Genomic DNA, 25,303 nt, shown 5'->3' on the forward strand with positions numbered 1-25,303 from the left:
CGGTCACGTGACGGGGCGTCCGAGCGAGCGGGCCCGGCGGGGCCGGGCGGTGCGGGGCGGCGGAGGGCCGGCAGTGCCGCCGTCCCGCGTGGGTGCTCGGGGCAGCCTGGGCGCGCTGACGGGACCCGGGGCTCCGGGGCCGCGTTGGCAGCCCCTGTGCATGGGCGGCTGCTCAGGGCCTGGGGGTCCTGGCAGCTGACATGGGTGCTGGAGGCTGACATGGGCGTGCTGGCGATGCCCCGCAGGAAGGCTGGCACCCCGTGGGGCTCCTCTGGGAGTGTCCGGCCGTGCCGTGCAGTGTGGGGCCACAGCCCCGATGTGAGGCGCTGGGAAGGGTGCGGGATGCTCTGTGGCACCGGGAGGGTGCAGGGAGCCCCACACTCTGCAGGTTTCAGCTGTCCTGCTCTGTGGAGGGACAAGGGGAGCTGGGCAGCACAGCCTGGCTGGGTGGGAGCTGTGGGCACTGGTGGGTGTGTGCCCAGCAGCTCTCTCTGTGGGGAGAAGCTGGGTTGTGGGCACCAGGCTGTGCTGTGAAACATTGGAAAGGTGAATCTGGGGGTTCTCTGGAGCTGTGGGAGCACTGGGCAGCACAGGGACAAGAGCACTGATGCTGTCATTGGGAGGTGTCGGGCTGGCATGGACATGGTGGCCTGGGGAAGGGGCTCGTTGTTGGCTCTCCCTTGTGTCACGCTGAGGTGGGTTATTAAAAGTAGTGCTTTGGAAATGAACGATTCAACGCACATAGTGGGAAGCAGCAGTGAAGCTCACTTTTCTGGAAGATTTCCTGATCTACACACAGCCCCAGCTCAGCTGGGGAGAGCTGTCACGGTCAGCAGCAAGTAACAGCTTGCTTTTGATTTCTGGCATGGGGCTGTCGCTGTAAGGGACAAATTGCTGTCACTATCCCCCCAGCTTTCCTTATAGGATGAAATTGCTTCTGTGTGTGGGTGGCAAAAAAAGCACATGAAAGTGGCTGAGGAGTTGGATTTGAAGTGGGAACTGAATGTAGATGTTGCTGCATTTGCTGTTTCCAATGATGAGGAAATTGTGTAGTGGGGTTTTGCTTTGGTTTTAAGTGTTTGTCATATGGATGAGACGAGTTTTGCAGCTTTTCCTTGTTGGTTGCGGGAGAGCAGAGTGCTTGCTCCCTGCTGCTACGCAACCTTTAATCCAGACACAAGGCAGGCAAGTCACGATGAATGCATTTCCCTGGCTCTTCAAAGCAGAAAGCAGACAGGCCTGCTTGAAAGGGAAAAAAAATCCACAGGGAGCGATCAGGCAGAGTGATGTCAGCATGTTGTGTTTATCTCGAAGTCGCTGCTCTTGGGTACTTTGGATGCTGTGCGGGCCATCTTTGGGAAGGGTACCCATGCCTGAGCCAGTCCTGCACCCCCTGTGCCCACTCTCCTTGCCCTCTGCCAGCCCATGGTGTTTGGCAGAGTCTCCCAGGTTTCTGTCCTGCCCCTTGGGCCTGTCACCGATGACAAATAGCTTCTAACGCTTTCCTTGTGTAAACTCCTGCTGCCGCTCTTCCCGGTCCCTGCCTCGCCGGATCACCCTGCCTGCGGCAGAGCCGGTTCAGGACATGATTACGTGTCCCAGCTGTGAGGGAGGAGGCTGGGCAGGAGTGATGCATGTGCTGCCTTTGGCTCTGGAGTGCCTGCCAGCCAGCCAGCCGGCCTCACTGCTGCTTCAGAGCCTGGTGCTCCACGGGACACACTGCTGCTTCCTGCTGCTGGTGTTGCCTGGTGCAGTGGGAAATACAGCACTGCTGTTGTGGCCTGGATAACTGCTCCAGAGCAGGTGGGATCTGGAGCATCCAGACCTGAGGAAAAACCCTTGTTCTCTGCTACCCTTCTGATCGCCAGGCTGGACCCTCCCAGTGGTGGCAGCTCTTGGCTTGTTTTCCATGTAGCAGCCAGGTTTGCTGAGCAGTGCTCTGGGGAATGCCTGGCGCTCTGAAGAAGCACCTGGGTGGCCCGGACTGAGCATTCCTGGCACAGCCAGATGTGTTGGTCTGTGCTGGGGTTGCATCTGGCAGGCACTTGCATGACTTGGTGGGTTCATGAAGAGCTGTGGCAGGATACGAGACAGTTTTTTGCAGTAGTAACATTTCTCTGCTGCTTCCTCTTGCTCCCAGTTCTTTACCAGTGTTGGGGAGTCGGATGGGGGAGCACCAGGACTGCTGGGGCAGGTGTGAAACCTGGGGCATGACAGCCCAGAGGAGCCGTGGGGCAGGGACTGGGTCACCAGTCTGTGGTGCAAGAGCCTTACACATAATTTCCCTGCCTCTGGTGCTCCTTCCCAGTGGGTGTTCGGGATACTGGGTGTGGCATGTGTGGGAATTGAACCAGCTGATTGTTTTCCAGACAAAAGCATGAGGTGTGTGTCCTTGGTGAGGCTTGTGCTGGTGCTCCTGGCTTGCTGGACACTGTTGGAGTTTCTGTTGGAGCAAGAGCTCCAGTCTGTGCAGGTGCCTTATCCTGGGAAGCCCCTTTTCCCCTCCTTGGCTGTGAAACCTTTGGGGCAGGTGTTTCGCTGTCAGCACATGGTCTGTGCTCCTCTCGATAGGAGTATAATAAATTTTTGTAAAAATTCTCCTTAATAAAAAGTCTTCAATAAGGAAAAAAAAAAAAAAAAAGGGAAAAGAAAAAAAAAGAGAAGTTAGGAAACTTTCCCTTCCCTGGCAAGAGCAAGCTGTTCCCTTGCAGCACACTGTGTGCAAGTTAAAAGCAGTTACACTTTCCTGGCCCATCCACTTGACAGCCCTAGTCCCGAGTGCCAGAGCAGGGGACACAGTGCCAGCATGTCCCCTCCTACCCCACTGCCTGTGGTGTCACACTCGCCACCCTTAGAGCAGGGGTACGCAGCTCCCGTGCCTGACACGAATTGGGTCACATCCAGCTCTGCTGCAGGATCCTGACCCTGTTCTGTCTGGGTGTGCCCAAAACATGGGCACGATCCTGAAGGAAGAGCCAGTGGGAATGTGCCATGCACCTTTGACCTTAGGACATGCCAACTGTGTGATTGCTGGGGCGGGAGCATGTGGCTGTATAAAAGCCCTGGAGGAGATCTTGCTCTGGCAGTGTGAGCCGCTCTCTGTGCACAATGGCTGACCCCAAGAAGCCTGAGGATGGGGCTGTTGAGCTGGGCACCCCTAATGCCACTGCCCCCACAGGGACCATGTCCACCCGGCGCCTCCGCAGCGAGGACTACAATGACTACAGTTCCACGGATGTCACACCAGAGGGGAGCCCTCCCGACGGCATGAATGGCTTCGCCCACCCCGAGTCCTACCAGCGCTTCGGGGAGACCAATGGGACAACGTGAGTGATGCTTCCCTCCTTCCTGGGCTGGCCTGGGACTGGGAAGGGTGGAAGAGTTCGTGCTGGCTCCCTGCTGACTTTGCTAGAGGATGGTGGAACTGTGGTTTTATGGGGAGTTCTCATGAGGGTGATGAGGGCAGAGTTGTGGTCCTGCATCTGTGGGGTGCTGGCACCAAGTGAGCAGCTGCCCCGGTGTAGCTCTTTGCTCTCTGGTGAAGCTGGGCTTGCTGGCAGTGGGCAGTGATTGATGCTTTTCCGAATAGTTTCACATTCCACCTTCATTCTGTCAAGCAAACAGCATGCCCACATTCAGAGCCAGCCATGTTCTGGGGGCTTCCTTGTGCCCAGGTGTGCAGAGGATGCTGTCTTTGCCTGACAGAGACTGATCCCTTCACCTCCGAGACTTCCTTGTGCAGCTCCTTGGTGCTGGGCTATGCTTGTGCTGGGTTTTGCCATGAAGTTGGTTTTGCAAATGCCCATCCAAAATCTGTTCTGTCTTTGCTTTCACACCTAACTCAGTCCCAGCTGGTTGAGGTGGGTTCAGGGGACAGGAGCATGGCTTCCATGTGCATTCCCTGCAGCAGTTCAGAGCTGCTGTGCACCCTAAACAGGATAAGCTGTGTATGGTTTGGGTGTGGGCACCTGCTGACAGTGATCTCTGCATCTGCTCTCCCTCAGGTGGTACCAGACCCTGATCCATCTGCTGAAGGGGAATATTGGGACGGGGCTGCTGGGGCTGCCTCTGGCTGTGAAGAATGCTGGTGTCCTGGTAAGGCAGTTCAGCCCTGCTGTGCTGGAGCTTGTGGGGCAGAGTGACCCTGGGGCACTCACACAGCCAGTGTTGGGGGTGTAGGGGCTTGAGTCCCTTCCCAGACACCTCTGAGTGTTTGGTGACTTCCACATGTTTGCACCTCAAGCTCTGTGGCTTTGTTTCACTGCTGAGAATGTTCCTGCTGCTCCTGCATTGTTGCTGCCAGGTGTGGGGGAGTTCAGTGTGTGAGCTGGGTCTGTGGTTTCCTCTGCTGGGGTCAGGCAGGACGCTGTGTCCAGGTCATTACCTCTTCATCACCTGCATAGTAGAGATGTGCAAGATAGTTTGGAAAACAATCCTGAAAGCACTTTGCTACACCCAAACTGCCCCAACTTTCTTCTTTTGCATCATTCCTGCCAAGCTCCTGGCTCTGTCAGGTTACTTGGTCCTGGGGGGCTGGTTCCTGGGAGCTGCACCAGAGTTCTGGTTCAGCCTCCAGCAGTGTTTGCACTCAGCCAGCCCATGGAGTTTCGTCTGGAAGTAGAAGGCACAGTGCAGCTCTGCCTTTGGCCGTCAGAGTGCAGCCTTCCCCCTCTCTTCCCTGCAGCTGGGTCCTCTGAGCCTGGTGGTGATGGGAGTTGTAGCTGTGCACTGCATGGGCATCCTGGTCAAATGTGCCCATCACTTCTGCAACAGGTAAGGAGCAACTCCCCTTCTCAGCCCTGCAACTCCTACAGTTCTTCCCTCTTACCCAAAAAGCCCTGGGGTTTTTCTGAAGCCCCTCAGCAGCAAGTTGCCCATGCCAAAGCCTCAGGTAGGAACTTCTCTTCTTTTTCACAGGAACTGTTTTCCTTTTAATGTCACTATTTGCCTTGATAACTAGCAGACAGGGCTGATGTGATGACCCTTCTCCCTTCTCTGGACAGGTTCCAGAAGCAGTTCCTGGACTATGGAGGTGCTGTGATGTACGGGCTGGAGGCAACTCCCAGTGCCTGCCTGAGGACACATGCCATCTGGGGAAGGTACTGCTCCCCTGCCCTAGGCAGGGACTTGTCTTTGAGCCTAGCATGTGCTGCAGCTGGGACAGAAGAGCCTCTGATCACTGAGCTGTGTCAGCAGATAAGCACAAGTGACATAGAATGCTGTTTGGCTCACCTGCCCTGAGTGCTCAGTGTTCCCCAGAGGGTAATGCTGAGGTTTTGATCCAGTACTGTCCTCAGCCAGATGTGACTTACACTAAATGCGTGGGATAACTAAGTCTCCACAGCATAACAAAGAGGTGAATAGGGTCTTGCAGTGCTGGCCCATCTTGCTAGACATGGAATGTGTCCAGTGGCTGCTCCCTGCCCTGTGGGTGTCCCACATTGCATCACACAGATCACTGCCCATCAGGGGATGGGAGCATTCACCTATTCCTGTGTCCAGGGAGTGTTGTCTCCAGCTCCAACAATTCAGCAGACTGGAGATGCTAAACCCAAAAAGGAGACTTTTCTCCTGAGGCTGGTCCTGACCCTGTGAAAGGGATGGGAGGGGGAGACTGGAGAGCCTGAGATCTGTGGGATTGGGTGGAGAGAAGGTCCTCTCTCCTGATCACAGAGAAGTGAGCTGGGTGTGCTGTGACCTGTACACCCCAACCTTGGGGAGAGCAGCATCACTGTGCTCTGCAAGTGCAACCCAAGGCAGCCCACGTGGGCTCTTATTTCCTTGTGATCTGGCTGGCAAATGCTCTTCTCTTTCTTTCCAGGCGTATAGTGGGACTTTTCCTGATCATCACTCAGCTGGGTTTCTGCTGCGTGTACTTTGTCTTTCTGGCGGACAATCTGAAACAGGTTGGACTTACACCTCCTTCATGAGCTGGGGGGAGGTGAGAGGGTGTGAAGGTGCTTGGGTTGTTCTTAGCTCCTGTGCCCTGTTTCCCACCAAAGGTCTGGTTTCTGTAGGATGTGCTGCTCAGAAAAGTCCACTCCTCTGCCCAGATATTTTGGAGGATTGGTTTTCCTGTTCAAACAGAGCAGGTTTTCCTGAGAATCTCTGTGATTTTGCAGAGGTGCTGGAGGTGTCTGTGTTGCCCAGGAAAAGTGAGGCCATCCTTAGTGAGGGAACAGCAGGAAAGGAATGAAAGCAGAGGGACTGTGCATTTTCTATCCTGTCCCTCTCAGTTAATTGGTTCATTGGTGTTGATAGTAACATGTAGGTCCCAGGACCTGCTGTGAACCTCTCTTCTCCCTTCCTTGGATCTGTTTGCATTCCAGTTTCTTTCCTCATCCTGTGGCTCTGAAGCTTAATTACATCTTTAGAGAAAGAGTTTCTTCCTGCCAGGCCTCAGGAGGAAATAAACAGAAACCCTGAACCGCTTGGCTGGCTCCTGTTCTGTAAGAAACTGGGAATAATGAGTCCCCATTCCCAGCCTCCACCAGCTCAGTGCCTTGCAGGCACTGCTTAGCTTTTTTTCCCCATGTGCTCCTGCTGTGCTCTTGCAGCAGTGCTCTGGTCACTGCCACCATAGCTGTGCCCTTTGTCAGCTTTTCAGTGATGATCATCAGCTTCAGAGGGGGCTCCTGGGGAGCAATGAGGGGGGTCCCTCCAGTGTGAGACTCTTCCTCTGCTCCTGGAGCAGCAGTGAGGAGATTCCCTTTGTGGGGTGGCAGGAGGAGTAAACAGGTCCACACTAGTGATCCACCAGTCCTGAGAGCAGGAGGGACCAGGGTGTGTGCAGAGGCCAGGCTGCTGCTGGCCCCCACCCCTGGGAACAGTCCCCTGCCCCACTTCAAGGTGGGCTTCTTTCTCCTCAGCCCCTCACAGCAAAGACTGAAGGTTGTCTCAAGCCTCAGGGGAAATTTTCAAAAACCTGCAAATCCACACCAGTTTTTTAGGCCACAGCTGGGAAACCCCTTGGCTTTGGTTTTGGAATTTTTTTGGGTGGGGAGAGGGGAGTGTTGCTTGTTTCTTTTTGTGGTGAGGTATAGCGTGTTAGGTGGAGAGTCATGGTGCAGGTGGTACCTTGGGCGAGGTGCCACTGTGTTGGGCAGGGCTTTGGTTTGGAAAACGGCTTTGGAGCAAGCCATGAAGAGGCAGGGCAGGCTGGAGCTTGAGCAGCACTGTCCCATAGGTGCATGGTCCTGCACTGCCCTCTCCCACAGAGGATGCTGGTTTACACAGAGTTCTTCAGCCTCTCCTCTGGGGCAGGGCTTGCTCTGGAGCTGGTTAAATCAGTTTGCAGACTGCTCTTTGCTGCAGTGACTGGACAGGACCAGGTACCTGAACCAGCTTGGTCATGGTTGTATTGGTGATTGAGGGAGCCCATGCTCTTGGGAGGGATGGCTCAGCCACCTGTTTCCTGGACCTGAGCTGCCTCTAGAAGTGAGCACATGGGCTGGAGTGCCTTTGGAATGAAAGACCCCAAGGAAAGAATGGTTTGTCATGAGAAAGTGAACTTGGAGGCCAGCAGTTGTTTCCAGATGTCCTTGCACGTGAACGGGGCACTGGGTAACTGAAGGACTCTGTGACTTAGATAACAACTTGGTGCAGCAAGAGGGAAAATATACCTTTGGAAGTAGCACTTAGTGCCTCTTTCCTCTCTTCTCAACTGACCTCATGGGCAGTGCAAACATGCAGCCTGTGCTTTCTGCCCTCTGTGTGCCTGGCTGCTGAGTCCTCCTGCTCAGTGTATCTGGGCTGGGGCAGGATTTGCTGGCCTGGCTCAGGTGCCTTAGCCAGTCCCACCTCTGTCCCCTGCAAGATAACAGGGATTTGGTTCAGAGCCCTTTGAAAACACATGTTGGTTTGATTTTAACAGCTAGCTGTACTTGAAGTGAGCTCTTGGGGTACTCTGACCCACCTGGGATGGGCTGCTAAGATCTGTGCCTTTTAGACCTATGTGATGAAGTTCACCAGGGCTTCCTGTGCTTCCCCAGGTTGTATCTGCTGCAAACGGGACCACCAATGACTGCAGCTCAAACAGGACGGTGGTGATGACCCCCACCATGGACTCCCGCCTGTACATGCTTTCTATCCTGCCTTTTGTGGTGCTGCTCACGTTCATCCAGAACCTCAAGGTCCTGTCCATCTTCTCCATGCTGGCCAACGTGGCCATGCTTGTCAGCCTTGTAGTGATCTACCAGTACATTGTCAGGGTACGTGTGTATGACTCCCCTCTCTCCTTTCTCTGCTGTCCCATGTTTTGCCAGGTGGAGGGAGCTTGGCAATGGGGTATTTGGATGCTGTGGGGTACTTCTTGTTCCTGATGGTTCCCTCTGTTCTGCAGGGCTTTCCCTGCAGCATGGGGCTGTGACAGGGAGTGATGGGAACAGGCCAGGTCTTCCCCGTCCTCCTTGTGTCTGAACTCTGCATGGGCTTTTTTCCAGGATATTCCTGATCCCAGAAACCTGCCTCTAGCAGCAGCCTGGAAGACCTACCCTCTGTTCTTTGGCACTGCAATCTTTGCTTTTGAAGGCATTGGTGTGGTAAGTCTGGGCATGTGGCAGTGGGGCTGCTGCACAGGAGGCTCAGCCCTGCTCGGACTTGCTGCAGCACCTGCTCTGCTTTGCAGCTGCAGTTGCAGCTGAACTTCTCTGACAATAGCCCAAATTCTGGATGACGCTGTTAGCTTTAGCTCTAGGCTATCTCCTGGGTCAGACTCTGGTGTTTCCATCTGAGGCTGGAGGAGCACATGCTCCAAACCTCAGGAGGTTGGTTGCTGCTTTAGAGGTGGCTTTATCTGGCAGTAGATTGGGAATCACACCAGACTCTGCCTTGGGCTCTGCTGGCTGACCTGCAGATGAGGAATTGTCCTGAGTCTTGTAAGCAGGCTGGATCCTGAAGTTGCCTAAATGGGAGGCCAAAAAGTTGTGCATGAAAAGATGTGATCCTTCCCTTCCCACCCTGCTGCGGGGGCACCGAGATCTCCTTTTGGCAGCCCTGTGGCCCCAACCTGCCCATGCAAATGGGCCTCTCATGCAAGATGCTGTAAATAGACCAACTGTGTCTGTGAAAAAAGCTGGCTGGGTGGGTGGAGAGCTTAATTACTCCCTAAGATGTTGTGAGTTGTTTCCGGGAGCTCCCTTCAAAGGAGGAAAAAATGTTTTCATCTCTTAATATAAGCCGGCTGTGTAAACACAGGGCTGGAGAGGGCCAAATCCGTTACAGGAGGAGTGCTTGCTGAATGCTGTGCCCTGGGCAGAGGGTTCTTGCCAGCGCTGAGGCACAAATGCTCTCTTCTTCGCATGACTTGGAGGTGAAGAAGCAAATAAAAGATTTTCTTGTTCTGCCTTCTCACCAGATCTGCCATTGTCTCGCTTCTTGAAATTAACACCACCCAAGGACAGCAGCTATAAAATTGTTTGCTGAAGGCCTATATTTAGTGTCAGTAGTATACAAGTGGGAGAATTACGTCTCCTTGCTCTTTTTATTGTCCTGCCTGGTTGGAATCTATCCAGACAAACTTGCTAGCAGAGCAGAGTGTGTCTTAGTCTTTCCAGAATTTGCTGGGGAAAATAGGACAGTGTAAAATAGTGGGCATGACTGTGCTGTTTTGGGGTGCAGAGCGTAATGCACCCAAGATATGGGGTGGTTGGCATTGCCCCAAGACCCAGCACTGGGCACAGCTCCTGCCAAGGGCAGGGAGCAGGTCCCATCTGTTAGAAGAGGGTGTGGGTGATTTGTTGGAGACTTGCTATGCTCCAGTGGGAGCACAGAAATTGGAAATCCAGTAGAGTTTTTTTTTCAGCTAGATTCTCCAAGCTCCATGTGGGACTATTCCATCCTGGTATGGTGGGCTGTGCTTGACCATGGGGCTGCCCCTCCTTCTTTTTGGGGCTGAGGGGTATAGAGGAACGGGCAACTTGCTGCTGTGTCATCTTCCTCCTCCTCTTCTCCCAGGTGCTGCCTCTGGAAAACAAGATGAAGAACCCCCGTCAGTTCCCAGTCATCCTCTACGTGGGGATGACCATTGTCACCATCCTGTACATCAGCCTGGGTGTCCTGGGCTACCTGCGCTTTGGGACAGACATTCAGGCCAGCATAACACTCAACCTGCCCAACTGCTGGTGAGTCCCTGTGGGCAGTGGAGGGACTGGGGGGTGTGGAATGAGGGGCCCAGATAGGCAGGTGGGAGAGGGGGACCTCACTCCTTACAGGAACTAATCTGGGTGAGCGTGAGGAAGCTTAAGGAACTGTGCCATAGGCAAACTTCAAGGAGTTTGACATGGATTGTCAGATGCATGTGCTGGAAGAGGCTTGTTGCTGTAGTGTCTGAGCTGTTGCTGTAGTGTCTTAGAGCTCAGGCAGCTTCATCAGGGTCCCTGGTGGTCCCTGCCTCGTAGGTACAGCTCTTGTTTTTTTCTTGGAGCCTTGTGGCATTTTTCTGGGGCTCAGCAGGGCACTGGCTAGCAGGTGTTGAACACAACCGCCATGCAGCCATACCAGAACATCACTGAATTGTGCAAAACTTCTCTTCCTCAAATGTAGCACATGAAAAACCAGCCCAAAGCTGGGAGCTCCCAGAGGAAGTGAGATGTGACATCCTCATGTGTGGGTTGTGTTCCTTGTTTGAAGCCCTGGAGCTGAAACTCCCACTTCTGTGCTCCACATTGTGCCTGGATGTGGCTCATCTTGAGCCAATGCTTTGCCTATGAGCACTAGTGCCATGAGGATACCCCTTCCTTCTGGGGGGGCTGAGCTCTGCAGCAGCCTCCCAAACCTGTCTGTCCTCTGGGATCTGGTGAAGCCTCTTGAGATGCTCCAGTTTCTGTCTGGAGCCCTGTGGCCTGATCCCATGTCTGCCTGCCTGGAGGGGTTGTTTCTCCTCTTGCCAGGGCTGGTGGCTGCTGCAGCAGCTGCCCAAGCTGTGTGCTGCTCTGTCCCTGAGGATGGGTGGCTGCTCAGTGTCGTCGCTCCATATTCTTCCACAGGAGAAATGCAAGCAGTCCTCTTTGATGGTGTCTGCTAGCTTGAAATCCTGCAAGAGAGCAGAGTGAGACCTGGAGCTGGGGGTGCCTGTCCTCCACTTCAGCAGTGGAGTCCATCCTCTCTGCTCCTAGTAGCAGCCAGCACCTTGCAGTGGGACTCACTGTCTCACTGTTAGAGTAAATTTGGGCAGGACTCAAGTCACTGGTGAGTCACTGGTGCTTCCACATGCTGTCCTTGTAGAGCTGCACAGCTGGGGCCCTGGAGACAGCAATGATTTGACAAAAATAGAGCCTGGTTTTGCTTTAATTATTGCTGTGTGGGTTTCTTTTCAGTTTGAGTGCATGGATGTTCATTCATGTTGGGTCTGTGTAGTGACTGCACTGCTGGATGTTGGTATTGGTGTGATAGAAGATCCTGCTCCTGCCAAGAGCCTTGTCTTGTCCCCTGCAGGCATTGGGAACTCTGCCAGGTCCCTGTTCTCAGTGAGGAGGGATGGGGCTGGTGGAATGATGTGTTGTAGGGATGTCTGAATCCCACCATGCCAAGCACAGGAGCTATGAATCCTTTCTGCTCAGTAAACAGAAGTGCAATGTGGAGGGGATGAGATGCTGCTATTTCTCCTGAAAGTGGAAAGCAGGTCATTTCCAGGTTTGGGCTCTGCATGCCACAGCCTGCAATGACATCTGCTGACCTGAAATGCTGCAAAGGGTCTTCTGCAGGGAATCTCAGCTCTGTTTGCCCTGAGGAATGACATTCCCTTAGAACAGGTCCTTAGAATGGGATTACTTTGACCTGAAGGGCTACAGGGAGAAGAGTGCAAATCCATGTTTGTGGGAGTATCCACACCTTCTGTCTTTTCTTAAAGCAAACTACTTTTCTGAAAGTGAAGTATTCTAAAGTTATTTTCCTAAAAGTAGCCATAGGGTTTTTGGAAAGTGAGAAGAGAATAGCCCTTTGGAAGCAGTGTCTGGGGAAGCCTGGGTATGTGGCAGGCCAGCTTCTGGGAAGGTGTGTTGTGGTCCTTGTCACTTGGCACACAGGACACCTTGATGTTTGTGCATGTTGCCTCTTGGCAGTGGATGTTGAACTTGGAAATGGGTTATCTCAAGTAAGGGCTGTGATAGTTGAGATAAAGTCTTCACTACCACTCCTGTAGATTAAACCACAGGTGAAGACTTTCTCTGGAAATGAAAGTCTTGCCCATCCTGCCTCGCCCCTGCGTTTTCTTCCTGACAGTAAAAGGCTGGGCTATAGGAGCTGGTCATAAGGACTGTGGGTGAGAAGTCATGAGGTTTGCCTGCAGCCTGGGAGACAAGGCAAGGATTGTGATGGAGGTGCTGCAGCCTTCCTGAGCTGTAGCCATTGCCTGGAGGTCTCTGGAGCAGATTTGTGAGTGTTTCAGGAATCGTTGAGTTACAGGGTGACTAAGGACTTTTCCAGTCTCATTTCTCTGAAACCACAGCTTCCTCAAACGAGGAGTGTGTCAGTTCCCAGTGCCCAGGTCTAACCACAGTGTCCAAAATATGTTGCTGCTGTGCAGAAATCCTTCCTTGCCTCCTAGGAAGGGTTGCCTCACTGCACTATGTGAAGGGTGAAGAAATGCTGTAATGAGGGGGAAGCTGTTGGGTTGCATGTGGCCAGTTGAAGGCAATGACAGAGCTTATGGTCCCAGGAGAGTATTTCACTTCTTGCAGCCTTTTGGGATGGCCTGGCATGGCAATCTGGCTGAAGCAGGCGTTGCTGTGGTTGGCAGAGTGCCTCTCCAAGGCCCTGCATGGGCCTTTGTTTCCTGTGAATCAAGGGTAATGCTTGAATTCTTCCTCTTCTTGGTATTTAAAATGCCCTTTGATCTTGTTGTCATGGTTCATGACCTGTGCAGGACAGGTACACAGCCTTCTTCTGTACTTTTTTTAATAACTATTAATCTTGGATTGCCCTGGAGCACATGATAGCTTTTATAGAATCCCTTTCTTGGGAATACAGTGATAAGATATGCCAGCCGTGGGTTGGTGGCTCAAGGCTCCTGTGCACACGTGTGGCTGCACGGGTGCACTCTGGACTCTGGAGATAACTTTGTGTTCAGTTTGCCTCTGGAACCTCAGGGTAATTCAGGTAGGAGAGGATACCATGGGATCACTGGGTCCTCTCACCAGCTTAAGTGTTGCATATCAGGAAGGACAGTGATTCCCTGCCAATCCAGGCTCTTCTTCTGGCCCTTAACCATCCTTTGGAGATGCAGCTCTGTCCCATTGCACCCTTCTGCTGTGCAGCTCCAAGAAGAGCCTGTCACTCCTCCATGCCCTCCTATTAGGCAGCTGAAGACATTAATAACATCCCCTTTTAACCTTCTCATCATGCTGAATGAGCTCAGGGCTTGCAGCCCCTTTTTGTACATCAAGCTCCAGCCCCAACCATTTCAGTAGCCTGCACTCAACTTGCTTTGCAGAGCGAGTCAGTGTCCTGTCCTGGAGTCAGGACTGGACACAATATTCAAGATGCACAAGCCCCAAACAAGAAAATAATCTCTTGATCCCTGTCCTTCATCTCCTAGCTGTGCTTTTGCTAACACAGCCTGCTTTGTGATTGACCTTCATCACTGCAGGGTCCTGCTACTGGCTCATGTTCAGTCTGCTGCCCACCAAGACCCCCAGGTCCTGTTCTCCTGGCCCCTGCCCTTCACATGTGTGGGAATTTGTGCTTGCACTTGAGCTTTGATTGTGACATGTTGTTGCTCTGAGCTGTCAGCCATTTTCTCCAATTTGATCTTGCTTGGAATTTGATGAGAATGTGCTCTGGGTCACGAAAGCTCATCCAGGTCACTGATGAGGATATTTCCATGATCACCCCTTGGCAAATCCCTGCTGGCTGTTTACTGTCCAGTATGTGCCTGGAAATAGATACCAGGAGGACTTAACCCATATTCTTCTGGGGATTGAGGTGAGGCTGATTAGCCTGTACCTTCTCTCATCCTTTTTGAAGGTGGATATTATCCTTCTCCCAAGGCAGTAGATCCTCTCCCTGAGCACCCTGCTCTTTTGAAGATGATAAGGTGGCTTCAGGCTCCTGTTGGCTGCAACCTTGAATACATCTGGACTGGTCCCATAGACTTGTGTAACATTCTATTCACTTAGGTGATCCCTGCTCCATCTGTGGGAAATGTTTGACTCTGCCAGACTCTGCCACTAGTGTTCAAAGCTGTCTTGCATGGGAATACTTGTATTTCTCTGATTTAAGGCTGTTGTAGAAGGTGGATGCTGAGATCCACTGTACAGAAGGGCACAGGCCCAAAGAAGGTAGAGGGAAGGCAGGAGCCAGATACATTCCTCAGCTTGGATCCACCCCATATTTACCCAAGTGGTATGGCCAGGACCCATGTTTCCTGCTTGGTTAGTGTGTCTTAAGTTGAGGAAGGGTTAGGACCATATGTGAGGCAACCAGATGCTACTTTTGTTTTGGAGAGGCTTTTTCTGCTGCTGGGAAGCTGAGGGCAGAGATGGGGTGGGAGGTGCCTTTTGGTCACCTGTGATGGGCTCTCTCCTGCAGCCGCACTGTATAACTGTGGGGTCTGGGACATGGTGAGATTTGACTTGGGGTGAGCCCAAGGTGCTGTTTGCAGCCTGTCTGCACTCTGCCTTCCTTCTGCTCAGCCCAAACTGCTCTTTTAACTTGCTTCCCCCCAAACATGTATCATGCAGCATTCCAAAAATAGCTGCTCTTTTTTGTTTGATCAGGAGGCTGAGTTGCCTGTTCCCATCACTTTGCTTTTGGAACATTGTGATGTTCACTCTGCATGGGAGCCCAGGCTTATCCCAGCAGCGCTGTCCTCTTCTCCCTCCCCAGAAGCCAAGCAGTAGCTGGAATGTGTAATCATGGCTGCAGCTGATACGTGTGTTTGCTGTCTCTTGCTCAGTGAAGGTGCTTGTGAATCACTCCTAACTTTCTAGGAATGTTCAGGAGTTGAGACCCCTAGCTCACAAAAGTCTTTGCAGAACATTCACCTTCTGCTTGCTGCTGTTGACGTTTCAGGGGCTGGGGCAAGAGCCTGTCTCACTGTGTCCTTGTCCTTTGCAGGCTGTACCAAGCTGTCAAGCTGCTCTTCTCCTTCGGGATTTTCTTCACCTACGCCGTGCAGTTCTACGTGCCTGCCGAGATCATCATCCCTCCCCTCGTGGCCCGGGTGTCAGAGCGCTGGGGCTGGCTGATCAACCTGCTCCTCAGGGTGGCCCTGGTCTGTGTCACCTGTGAGTACAAACTTGCCTGACCTTCCCTGTGAGATTGTGGCACCTTCTTCCCACTGAGCCTTCACCCCTCGCCCCAGCACCTTTAGCCCTGCTGGTCAAGGCCTCACAGCTGGCAGTCCCTGTGCCTGGCTAATACAAACAAGTGGCCTCCAAGGAGCAGCAGTAGTGGTCCTTTGCCCCCTCTGTATGGGACCAGTCTTCTCAGTGGAGGAGTAGGAAACTGCATTGTTTAGAAGTGGCAGATCCCCATGGAGTCTCAGGCCTGGGGATGGCAGTTTTGCAGAACGTTGAGTCCGACCAGGGTTTGCATGGAACATCCAGCACGGGTTCAGTGCCAGGGCAGCCTAGCCTAGAGGCTGATTTCTGTAGGCAGTGTGCAGCCAGGCTCCTCGTGCCTGTGTGATGGGGACATGACTGCAAAGGAGTCACTGACTGTGAGGGATGGGCTGTTCTTGTGCCCACACTCTCATTGAGCACGGAGCACAGCAGGGGACAGCTGACAGGGGTAAGTGACCCATAACCAGAGCTCCATAACACCAGCCCCACAGGGTCCCTTCCCTTAATGGTGTGTGGAGCCTGTAGTGAGGTTTTGGTGGAGCAGGCTCCTGGCTCAAGCCTGATGGACCTTTGGGAACAGTGTGGAGCGAATGAGGTGGTATCTGATTTTCGCTGGCTTTGATTCCTGAAGACACAATGCTTGCTGTTGTCAGCACAGCTGACATGCTTGACTGAGCTCCCTGGCGTCCTCTGCTGAAATGGAGCTTTGCTCCATGGCTTGATGCTGCTGATGAACCAGAGCTGAGCATCAGGGACCTGGCCCTGCGTCCCAGCTGGCTTTGGTTTGGGTTTGAGAGGAGCGTGGTGCTAACTCAGGGGTGGTGGAGCTGGCTGAGAGCAGGGTGCTGCTGTTTCTGGCTCACTCATGAAAGGCCAGGAGTGCTGCATTAACAGAGGTGGGCAAGGCCCATCTCTGTGCTGAGTTCCTGAAGCTTTGATGTCTTCAGAGGGTGCAGGGATGAAATCCTGCCATGCTGGGCGATATGCTCTGGTCACCCTCGTGCTGTGGGTGAACTTGGAACTTGCTTGTGGGGTTGGAGCCTCTCCTGGAGGCTGTTGGGCTGTGCCAAAACATGGAAGTGAAGGCTGGATAGATGGGATGGCTTTAGGCATTGTCAGTGCCCTCCTCTTGGGGGTAGGGAGGCAGCAGAGGTGTTGGTGGAAGGATGCAGGTTCCTTTGTACCTCCTCCCCTCACCCTTCCATGTAAGGGATCTCTGTGGCTCCTGCTGAGGATAAAAGCGATTAGGGGGGTTGCATGAATATTCATTGGATGATTGTGTGGCCGCACAACAAGCCCCCACCAGGGCTTTGGCTCCCAAAGAGAGGATGCAATCTGGTGTATGGGTGTCTTTCAAGCTTAAACTTCAAAACCAGCATGCTTAAAACCTCTTTGAATTAATACTTGCAGAAATCAGACCGTTTCCCCGGAGGCTGAGGACTGCAGCTGGTGCTTCAAATCTGCTTGTTTTAGAGGGGAGTTAATAATTTTGTTTACTTTTGAGTCCAAAGAGCAGTTGGGGTGGGCTGAGGATGCTGTTGGAGGCGAGCTGCTCTGCTTTCCTCAGAGGCTGCTGGAGTAGGGATGCTGCTTGCAGCAGTCACCTGGCAGAGCACTCCTTTGGCTCTGTTCAGGGCTGAGCACCAGGATAAACTGGCTCAGGACCTTTGTTGCTTGTTTCCCTTGGTGAAGGGATGGTTTATCTCTAGGCTTATCCAGATACCAGCAGTGTTGCAGTGGTGGCACAGTCAGTCTCCCAAACTTTCCTTCTTCTGCAGTTCCATGGGTGATCTTTGGCTTAGGGAGGCTCTAACAGCCTCTCTTGCCTGTAGCTGATGTCCAGGGAAAGAACAAATCCCTCCAATAAGGAGCCCTGAGATGTCCCTTGTCCACAGGGACTGCACCTGCCATGGTTCTAGGTGTATCCTGTTTCTAAGCAGAAAAGCTTTCAAAGAAATAAACCAATTTATTTCTCTTGGTCACTGGTTAAGCACTGAAGTCTGCTTTCCTTGCAGGGGGTTCTCTTGTGTTGTGCAGAGCTCTGGTGACATCCCTGTGTCCCCTCCTGGTGCCATGCAGGAGGAGGAGCAGGAATATGCCAAAGCTCCCACTGCTAAGCTCAAGCTGTCAGGAGTCTCCCAGGGGGATTTTCCTTGGCTGCAGTTTTCACCTAACAAATGAGTCCTAACAAATGTTCTCCCCCGGGCTGTGCCGTGGGCGTGCTGCTGCTGGAGCAGCTCTAAACACACGCAAACCACACGGATTGATTTGGGGTGGGGGGAGATGCCTTTTTCTTCCTTCTCCTGCTTTTATGGGGTTTCTGAGGCTTTATGGCTCCCCAGGTGTGGGGAGCAAGAGTGCTGGCTCGCACAGGGGGGTCGGGAATGCTGGCAGCCAGCGGCACCCATCCTGCTCAGCCCTGCAGCTCGCTCTGGTGGCGCCCAGGGCGACAAAAAGGCTTGTTAATTTAACAGCTTAATTGCTTCTTGGGGAGGAGTTGCCAGAAAAATATGCAGCCTTGTCTTCTGTCAGGGAGGAGGGCAGAGGTGGGACTCGGCCAGTGCGTCCCTGGGTGGGGTTTTGCTAGTTTTGTCACGGGGAGGAGCCTCTCTGCCATCTGGGAGGTGGCAGCACTGATGTTGTGTCCCGTGTCCGTTCTTCCTCCAGGCGTGCTGGCCATCCTCATCCCGCGCCTGGACCTCGTCATCTCCCTGGTGGGCTCCATCAGCAGCAGCGCCCTGGCTCTCATCTTCCCCCCACTGCTGGAGATTGCCACCTACTACTCCGAGGGCATGCACCCCCTTGTCATTGCCAAGGACATCGCCATCAGCCTCTTCGGCTTCGTGGGCTTTGTGGTGGGCACGTACGAGGCGCTGGTGGAGCTGGTGGCACCCGCGGCCACCGTGGTGAACGCCACCACTGTCCTGGTGCAGTGACCGTCCCCGCGCCCTGCTGGCCCCTCTGGACGCTGAGCTGGGGGTGCATGGACACCGGGCACTGCTCTCCTGGGAACGGCCTCCCCTCTCCCCTTGGGAAGCGTGCTGGGTTTGGTCTGTGAGGGGACGGGGCTGCCCAGCACTGCGGCCGCCTGGCTGCAGCAGGATCCTCAGGATCCTGCCCTGGGCTCTGCAGGGTGGGATCCAGGCTGGGGCAGTGCCTTCCCTGGGGGCTCTTAGGGCAGGTGTAGAGCAAAACAGTTCCTTTGTAAATAGGCACTTTGAGAGGTGAGGAATCCCAGGGATGTAGATTTTATTTTATTATTTTTTAAAATCCCAACCTTTCCTTATTTCCCCTGTCCCTTCAGTCAGGGCAGGGAACAGGGACTACTCTTTTTTGTGCCAGTTTGATGATTTTTTTTTTTTTTTTCCTGAGCACTTTATTTTTACAGCAACAGACAAACCTCAGCTCAGGTTAGAGAGCATGGAGCTCCCTCCTCACCTCAGCCTTGTGGGGAGGGTGGGCAGAGCCTGAGGTGTGGAGCGTGCTGGGGCCCACAGCTCTCTCTCAGTGGGATCCCCATCCGTGGGCACTGGCTCCTGCAGTGCTTCAGCTCTGTTTCCAGCTGCCTTGAGCGGGAAGTCTGAGCAGGCCCTGGAGCTGGGCACTGGGAGGGCTTGCTGACCCTTGGTCCACGCTTTCAGTAGTGACAGTTCTTTATCCCCATCCAGTGCACAACCCAGTGCTTGGCTTTCAGAAGCCTTATAGAACCGAGGTGTGTGGGGAGCAAACAGGTTCTGCCATAATGAGGGGCTGAGCTGGTCCCCTTTGGGTGGGATGGGGTGTCCCTAGGGGTCACCCACACGCCACAAGAATACATCACCTTGTTTACAGTGCCTGAGCTGGCCCTGGCACGCTCTGCCTGTGTCTGCAGGCTGATACTGAATGTCAAATCACACACAAAAACTCCATGATATTCTGTTTTTAACTCTTCCTCTCCTGGTTGCACTCCCTCTGCATCCTCTGCTTCTGCCCAGCTCCTCTCCTCCTGTAGGATGCAGCTCCCTGGCACTTCTCCCTGTGCTCCTGTTGCTTTTTTTGTCGTGGCTAGTGCATGCCTGGTGGGGATGGTCCTGTGGCACTGCTGCTTTCCTTTCTCTGAGAGCCCAGCTTCCTCCCTAGAGGGTTTCCTTGCCTTTCTACTGGATTTCTACTTTTTTAACACAAGGGAGCAAATGCATCCTCCACAGGACAGGTCGAACTCCTGCCTGCTAATGCAGCATCTCCCAAATGCCAGCTCTCTCTGGAGAGCCTTCATCCCTTATCCCACTGCAGCCATGTCTTCCTGGGGGTGGGCAAAGGCTGCTGGTGGTGGGAAAGGAGGCTGAGTACAGCACCAGTGGGCTGTGTTCCCATCTTTGGTGGAGGGTGAAGTTTGCAGTTATTTTTGGTGTTTGACCACGTTCTGTGAGGAGAAGGCTGTGTGGAGCAGTGTCCCTGCAGCCTGCCTCTCCCTGGGTGCAGCTTGTGTCTGCACTGTGCTCCTGGCTGGCAGTTCTGGGTGCCACATGCCAGTATGTGGACCCATGGCCAGGTGTGGGGTGGGTCTGTGCCATGTCTGTGCCCTTTTCCAGCCCCTCTTCTGCTCCCTTCATCTCTTGGGGCTCACCTCGTCTCATCCAAGGCTGTGCTGGGGAAGGTTTTGTCTTGGTCAGGAGCAGAGCAAAGCTTTAACTCAAATCCTCCCTCTGGAGGGCACCATGGGGATAGAGAGGAAGCACCTAGGGCTGGGAAGGGGCTGCAGGGCATGACACAGGCGGGACAAGTGCAATATTCATGTCCATCTCTGTGTACTGACCCCAGCGTGGCCCTTGGGGTTGGGTTTGAGTCAGAATTGTCAAGCAGAGGAAGGAGTGCTGTGAGGAGCAGGGGATGTGTGATGCTTCCCCTTGCCCTGCTAGCAGTGCACTCGAAGAAGGCTGGCCACATTTTAGGGACAGCTGTGTGCCAAGGCATGCCCCCAGCCTGGCACTGGGCATCAGTGGGTTTGCTGATGAGGCTCCTGGCATCCAAACTCACTTTGCAGCAGCAGTGAAGACCTCATTTCCAAAGGGACTGGGATATCACAGAAGCATTAAAATGGGTTTTGCACCTCTTCCCTTTTATTGGGGTGAGCAGGGGTGTTTGAAGATGGGACAACTTGTGCTGGTGGCACATGTGGTGTGAGGGGCTCTGCTGAGCCAGGGGTCAACGATGGACACGAAAACTTGACACTTGTGTATTGTAGGCTGCTCAGTAACCAAGAAACTTGTCTGTGTAAATATAGCAATGGTCACGTCCATGTCTCGTGCCTATGGATATTGTCAGTGTACAGCACAGGTGCCTGCCCAGCAGGAGAGCTGGTGCTGCACCTGAATCATGTATCTTACTTTAATCAATAAATATGATCTATTTTTTATGTGTAAAGGCTTTGGGGGTGTGAAGTGTGGATTTTTCTTCCAAAAGAAGTGAGGAGATGTGGAGCCCAGCAGGCAGCCAGGATTCTATCCTGTGTTGCTCCCACCCCCACACAGCACACACGATTTTTCCTTCTAGTGAGTTTCAAATAAAAGTGTTCCAGCTTTGCTGCTTGGAAAATTTAATTTTTCTTTTGACCTCATTTGTGCAAGTAGGTTGTGGGCAGAGCTTCTGGGCTTGTAGGGCTGGGCTTTTCTCTGCCTCACCAAAGCTGGGCCTTGGTTTCTCATCTCCCTATTTATGCCAAAAGTGGGGCTGCAGCTGAATAAAAAAGCCTGGCATGTGAAAAAAGATGGGGGATGCTGAGCTGCTGCAGATCCGCCCTAGAGATCAAAGGAGCAAAAGTCAGCCCACACTGGGAGGCTGCCAGCACTGCTGCAGCTCGGCTTATCCTCACTGCTGAATAATTCATGCCATTGCAGTGTGTCATTACAGGGCTGTTGGGAAATCAGTGCTATAAAAAGTTCATCTTTAGAAACTCTGGCAGATTTTTTTTGCTTAAACTAGGAGGCTTTTGCAGGCTGATGGGAACTGTGGATCTGAGGTCACCTGAATGACAGGGCAGGAGGGATGGCTGAGCACAGGCACTCCTGGTGCCTCAGGGTATTCCTGACTCTGCAGAGTCACCGTGGTGGGATCCACAGCCATTCTTTCTTAGGGTTGAGCATTGCAGGGCTGTCCCCATCCCATGAAATGGTTTTACTGAGGCTGCTCCTTCCCAGGTGTCACTTAAGGAGCTTCATCTCAAGTTGCCTTTGCCCTTCCCTGTGTTGTGACCACTGGCCAAAGCAACCCTGGGGAGTTAAAAAGTCTGAAGAAAAATATCACTGTTATTTGTGCTGCTTCTGCTGCTGGGAAGAACAATTTGTGTTTTCCCTATGGGCAAAAGTGTGCCTGTTGCTGAGACACCTCAAAATTAAATGTCCTCAAAGGACAAGCATTATTTTAGGATGATGTTCAGAGGGATTTACCAAGCAGAATAAAACCAACTAGATAAAATACGTCTAATCTAGGCTGGGAGTGCTTTCTGCTGAGCAGAGCTGGTGATAAAGTTTTGTGGAAGTGCATGAGAGCTTTGAGAGGTAAAACAGGTGGTGTTTGTTTGGGATGCAAATCAAAGGCTTCAAACTGGGTCCTTTCAATCCCTTTACTCCTGAGCTAAGAGATACAGGAGGCTCATGGTTTCCCTAAGCAAGACAGAGTACTGTGGGTCTGTCTGCCTCATCCCTCTGGCCCTTACAGGATCCTCAAAAAAATGTTTAACTTGCTGTCTTGGTACTTCTCTGAAAGCTTTTGATGCCCAAAATAAGCTGTTATTTCCTTGGCTGAAGCTAGGCAAGGATGTCCTATTTCTTTACAAGAGAATCCCTGAGATACTGAATAAAATCATAATAGTAAAAAAAAATCCAAACTCTTTTAATACTTTCAAAAAATTCAACAACAAAAAAAGTTACATCAAACAACCAACCAAAGAAAACCTCTCACGAAGAAACAATACATGTCCAAGCACAAGGACAAACAGGCAAACCCATGCTCAGTAGCCTCGGTGCCCCTCTCTGGTCAGAGATTCCAGGCAGTGCTGGCCAGTCTTTCTGGGATACAGCACGGGGTGTGCAGCTGCATCAGTGTGGGACTGTGACAGCCACGGGGACAAGGCTGTGCACACAATCCTCGGGGCAGGGTCCCCCTTACTTGTGTGCACACAGCCCAGCTGGGCAGTCTGGTTCGAGTCTGTGGGTGGTTCCTGCTGTAACAAACCCTGTTGCTTGGTTTTTCTACAGAAATTGACTCTTTTTTTTTTTTTCTTTTTTTTTTTCCCTTGGACTTCTGTTAGCCAGTCAGGGATGTGCTGGTGGGACCAGCTACATTCCCTCTTCTCTCTCCCAGTGTCAGGGAGCAGACATGAAGAGGGTTTGCACCAGCTGATCCACTCCACGAACAAACTGTTGGCTTGATGCAAGCCCTTGGAGCCAGAGCTGGGACAGGGAGCCTCTGTATCCCACAAGGGGCACTGCCAGGCTGTGCATTGCTAATCCTTCCACACCTTTCTCCACCATGACTGCTGCCATGCCTGCAGTACTTGCCTTCCTCCTCCTCCTCATCCTCCCTGTGGCCAGGAAGCCTGGGGTGGGAGGAGGTAGCATGCTGTGGTCCTACATGGTGTCGGAGGCAGTCCCCTTGGTGAGGAGGCAGGTTAGTAATTGGCATCCCAGGAGCATCCTCCATGTCCCAGCAGTGGCTGGAGCATTTCCCCTCCATTTGCAGCAGGAGCACCGTGGATGGCAGCGAGGGGAAAGATCCAGCCAAAATTACAACCCAGCCATGCAGGGGAGGACGCTGCAAGCTGAGAGGGACACACACAAGCCTCCCTTCAGCAGCATGTGCTAGCCCCCTGCACTCTGTTCTGCATGGAAATGTGCTTCTCTCCTCGTCCCACGAGCAAGCCCTGCTAGAACATCACCTCCTCGCAGCTCCCGTAGTCACTCTCCACCATGTCGGAGCCCTCGTAGTTGGGGGGTGGCAGGGGCTGGGCTCGGATGCTGGGCTGGTGGCCCAGCTCGCAGTCGGCGTAGGAGGGCTGGGCCACGCTCAGGCGCATGCTGACCCTCTTGTAGCCCGGCTCGGGCTGGAACGGGACCCCCTCGCCCTGCACCAGCTGTGCTGGGTAGTAGCTGATGGCCGTGTACTCGTTCTGGCACTGGGATGCTCCCATGTCCACGGGGCCCAGCGGCAGGAAGTCCTCCAGGTTCTGGTTGCTGTAGCGGGGTGGGATGGGGGCTCGCTTGTTGCTCTGGTCCAGCGGGAAGGGGAAGCCCCCGTACAGAGCGACCGGCTCCGTGTCTGCAGGGGGAGGGGGCGGCGGCGGGAGAGGAGGGTGAGAGGAGGAGGCAGGGAGGCCTTGGATGATCTCGTAGTGGGAATACTCCTGGACATCTGAGGACATGTACCGGGGCGGCCAGTAGGTAGTTTCTGCTGGGTAGACTGGAACAAAAGAAAAGCCCTGTTAGCTGCAGCTCTAGTGGTTGTTGCCTCTCTCTTGCCCTCCTGCCAATTCCCTCTGTAGGCGCTGAGCCTGTAGGAGATGTGGCAGACTAGGGAGGAGGGGAGATGAAGGGATAAAGGAGGTGTAGCTGCTAATTGGGGAATTGTGGGGACCTGAGATCACCCCTGGCTGTGCTGATGCAGAGTCCCCTTCAGCCTACAGATAACCACTACTCCAGCACCCAAAAGACACACTTCATCATTATGATTGGATGCAAGAAACTCATGCTATGAAGGGTCTGGGGCAGTGACGCCCTGGATCTCTCCCTTTCCCTGCAGTTACTCTTGTGACGAACTCCTGCATGGGGTAACCTTGCTGTCCAGAGCCATTCAAGATGTTTCCCTGAGAATGTCATCCCTCTGCCCAGAAGCACTGGTGCAAATGTCTTCACTACACTCCTACTGACTTTTAGGATCTTACTTTTTTTTCCAATTTTTCTCTTTTGCAGGCTTTTTTGGCCCAGGATCATAGCCTGCTGTGCATTAATGGTTTCCCTGTTGATTGTGTACAAAACCAAGCAGGTTACAGCAGAAAACTGGGATGTAGTGGTGAGCCAGGAGGAAAGAGCCAACGAAGGCCCTACAGCAGGGCTGGGGCAGCATTTGCCCCTGCTTTGGCCAACACCATTTTCCCCCCGTTTGCAAACCTCAGATCCACTTCCCAAGGGACAGAGGGATGTGTAAGAACAAGAAAAAGCTGTGGCTACTGACCCATCTCCTCCCTGGCCCAGGTGCACTTGATGAAGGACTCGTTGTCGGAGTTGGACGGGGGTGCAGCGGGGGGCAGGTTGGGGGCCACGCTGCACACGATGGTGCCCCGGTGCTTCGGGGCGTTGGCCGAGTTGAAGGTGACAAACTCCGGGGTGCCGGTGGCTTTGCGCTGCTCCGGCGTGGCCCGGTCCAGGTTGTTGTGCGCCGCGTCGCTGAGGATGTTGAGCTCGATGGGGGGCACGGGCTGGGTGCCCACGCCCACGCTCTTGGAGAACTCGCTCTTGGAGAGCAGGTCGGGGTCCTCGCGGGCCACCGGCTTGTGCGCCTTGGCGCGGTGGCGGCAGCGCTTGCGGACGAGCACGAAGGCCGCGGCCAGGATGGCCGCCCCCAGCACGCCGGCCGCGATCTCCGCGATCTCCTCGGGGCCCAGCGCCCACTGCGTGGGCACGATGGCGGGGGTGATGATGGGCTGGGTGCAGTAGTCCCCCTGGTAATCCGACGGGCAGATGCAGTACACGGAGCCCTGGCTGCTCACGCAGCGCCCGGCGTTGTGGCACGGGTTGTCTTGGCACTCCTCTGCCAGCTTCTCACACCTGTGGGGAGAAAGGGATGGAAACAAGCCCTGTCAGCCTGGGATGCACCAGAACTGCCTTGTCCTGGCTTACACCACCAAGGATGCTCTGTCCTGGTCTGCTCTCCCTCCCTCGCTGGATTCTTGCTAGCTGCTTATCCTGGCAGAGAATCCTCGAGTATTAAATGATGCTTTTCAAGAGACCATATTATACAGGGTTATACAGGGTGGTCCTATTTTTCAG

The 25,303-nt window shown here is 53.5% G+C and overlaps 2 protein-coding genes across 3 annotated transcripts in view; one reads left to right on the forward strand and one right to left on the reverse strand.

Moving 5' to 3' along the window:
• Positions 1-12: 12 nt before the first annotated feature.
• On the forward strand, positions 13-20,687 carry LOC121361324 (proton-coupled amino acid transporter 1-like). 2 transcript variants are annotated; one of them, XM_041481911.1, is made up of 11 exons: positions 13-65; positions 3,177-3,326; positions 4,005-4,095; positions 4,685-4,773; positions 5,004-5,099; positions 5,822-5,906; positions 7,992-8,210; positions 8,442-8,540; positions 9,955-10,121; positions 15,055-15,224; positions 17,949-20,687. In XM_041481911.1, exons 2-11 carry the CDS (start codon positions 3,184-3,186, stop codon positions 18,215-18,217), a joined length of 1,428 nt encoding a protein of 475 aa, XP_041337845.1. In that variant the 5' UTR covers positions 13-65; positions 3,177-3,183; the 3' UTR covers positions 18,218-20,687. The 2 variants fall into 2 exon arrangements, with proteins under 2 accessions (XP_041337845.1, XP_041337844.1); XM_041481910.1 differs by lacking the exon at positions 13-65 and having other exon boundaries at positions 3,089-3,326.
• Positions 20,688-22,230: 1,543 nt separating this feature from the next.
• FAT2 (FAT atypical cadherin 2) overlaps positions 22,231-25,303 on the reverse strand; it is a 44,771-nt gene continuing 41,698 nt past the window's right edge. Inside the window, exons 22-23 of the mRNA XM_041481909.1 lie at positions 24,489-25,081; positions 22,231-23,717 (exon numbers count right to left, since the gene is read on the reverse strand). Of these exons, the coding sequence (XP_041337843.1) occupies positions 23,185-23,717; positions 24,489-25,081 (1,126 nt within the window). The 3' untranslated portion in view covers positions 22,231-23,184. The remainder of the gene's footprint in view (positions 23,718-24,488; positions 25,082-25,303) is intronic.

This window comes from Pyrgilauda ruficollis, unplaced genomic scaffold (genome assembly GCF_017590135.1).
Source record: "Pyrgilauda ruficollis isolate IOZ18807 unplaced genomic scaffold, ASM1759013v1 scaffold57, whole genome shotgun sequence".
NCBI lineage: Eukaryota > Metazoa > Chordata > Aves > Passeriformes > Passeridae > Pyrgilauda > Pyrgilauda ruficollis.

Excerpts from the sequence above, each read along its gene's own strand:
- LOC121361324 (XM_041481910.1), top strand. The coding sequence starts at position 3,109 with ATGGCTGACCCCAAGAAGCCTGAGGATGGGGCTGTTGAGCTGGGCACC. Across the intron at positions 8,211-8,441 it reads TCTACCAGTACATTGTCAGG|GATATTCCTGATCCCAGAAA; the intron begins GTACGTGTGTAT and ends GCTTTTTTCCAG. Across the intron at positions 10,122-15,054 it reads CTCAACCTGCCCAACTGCTG|GCTGTACCAAGCTGTCAAGC; the intron begins GTGAGTCCCTGT and ends TGTCCTTTGCAG.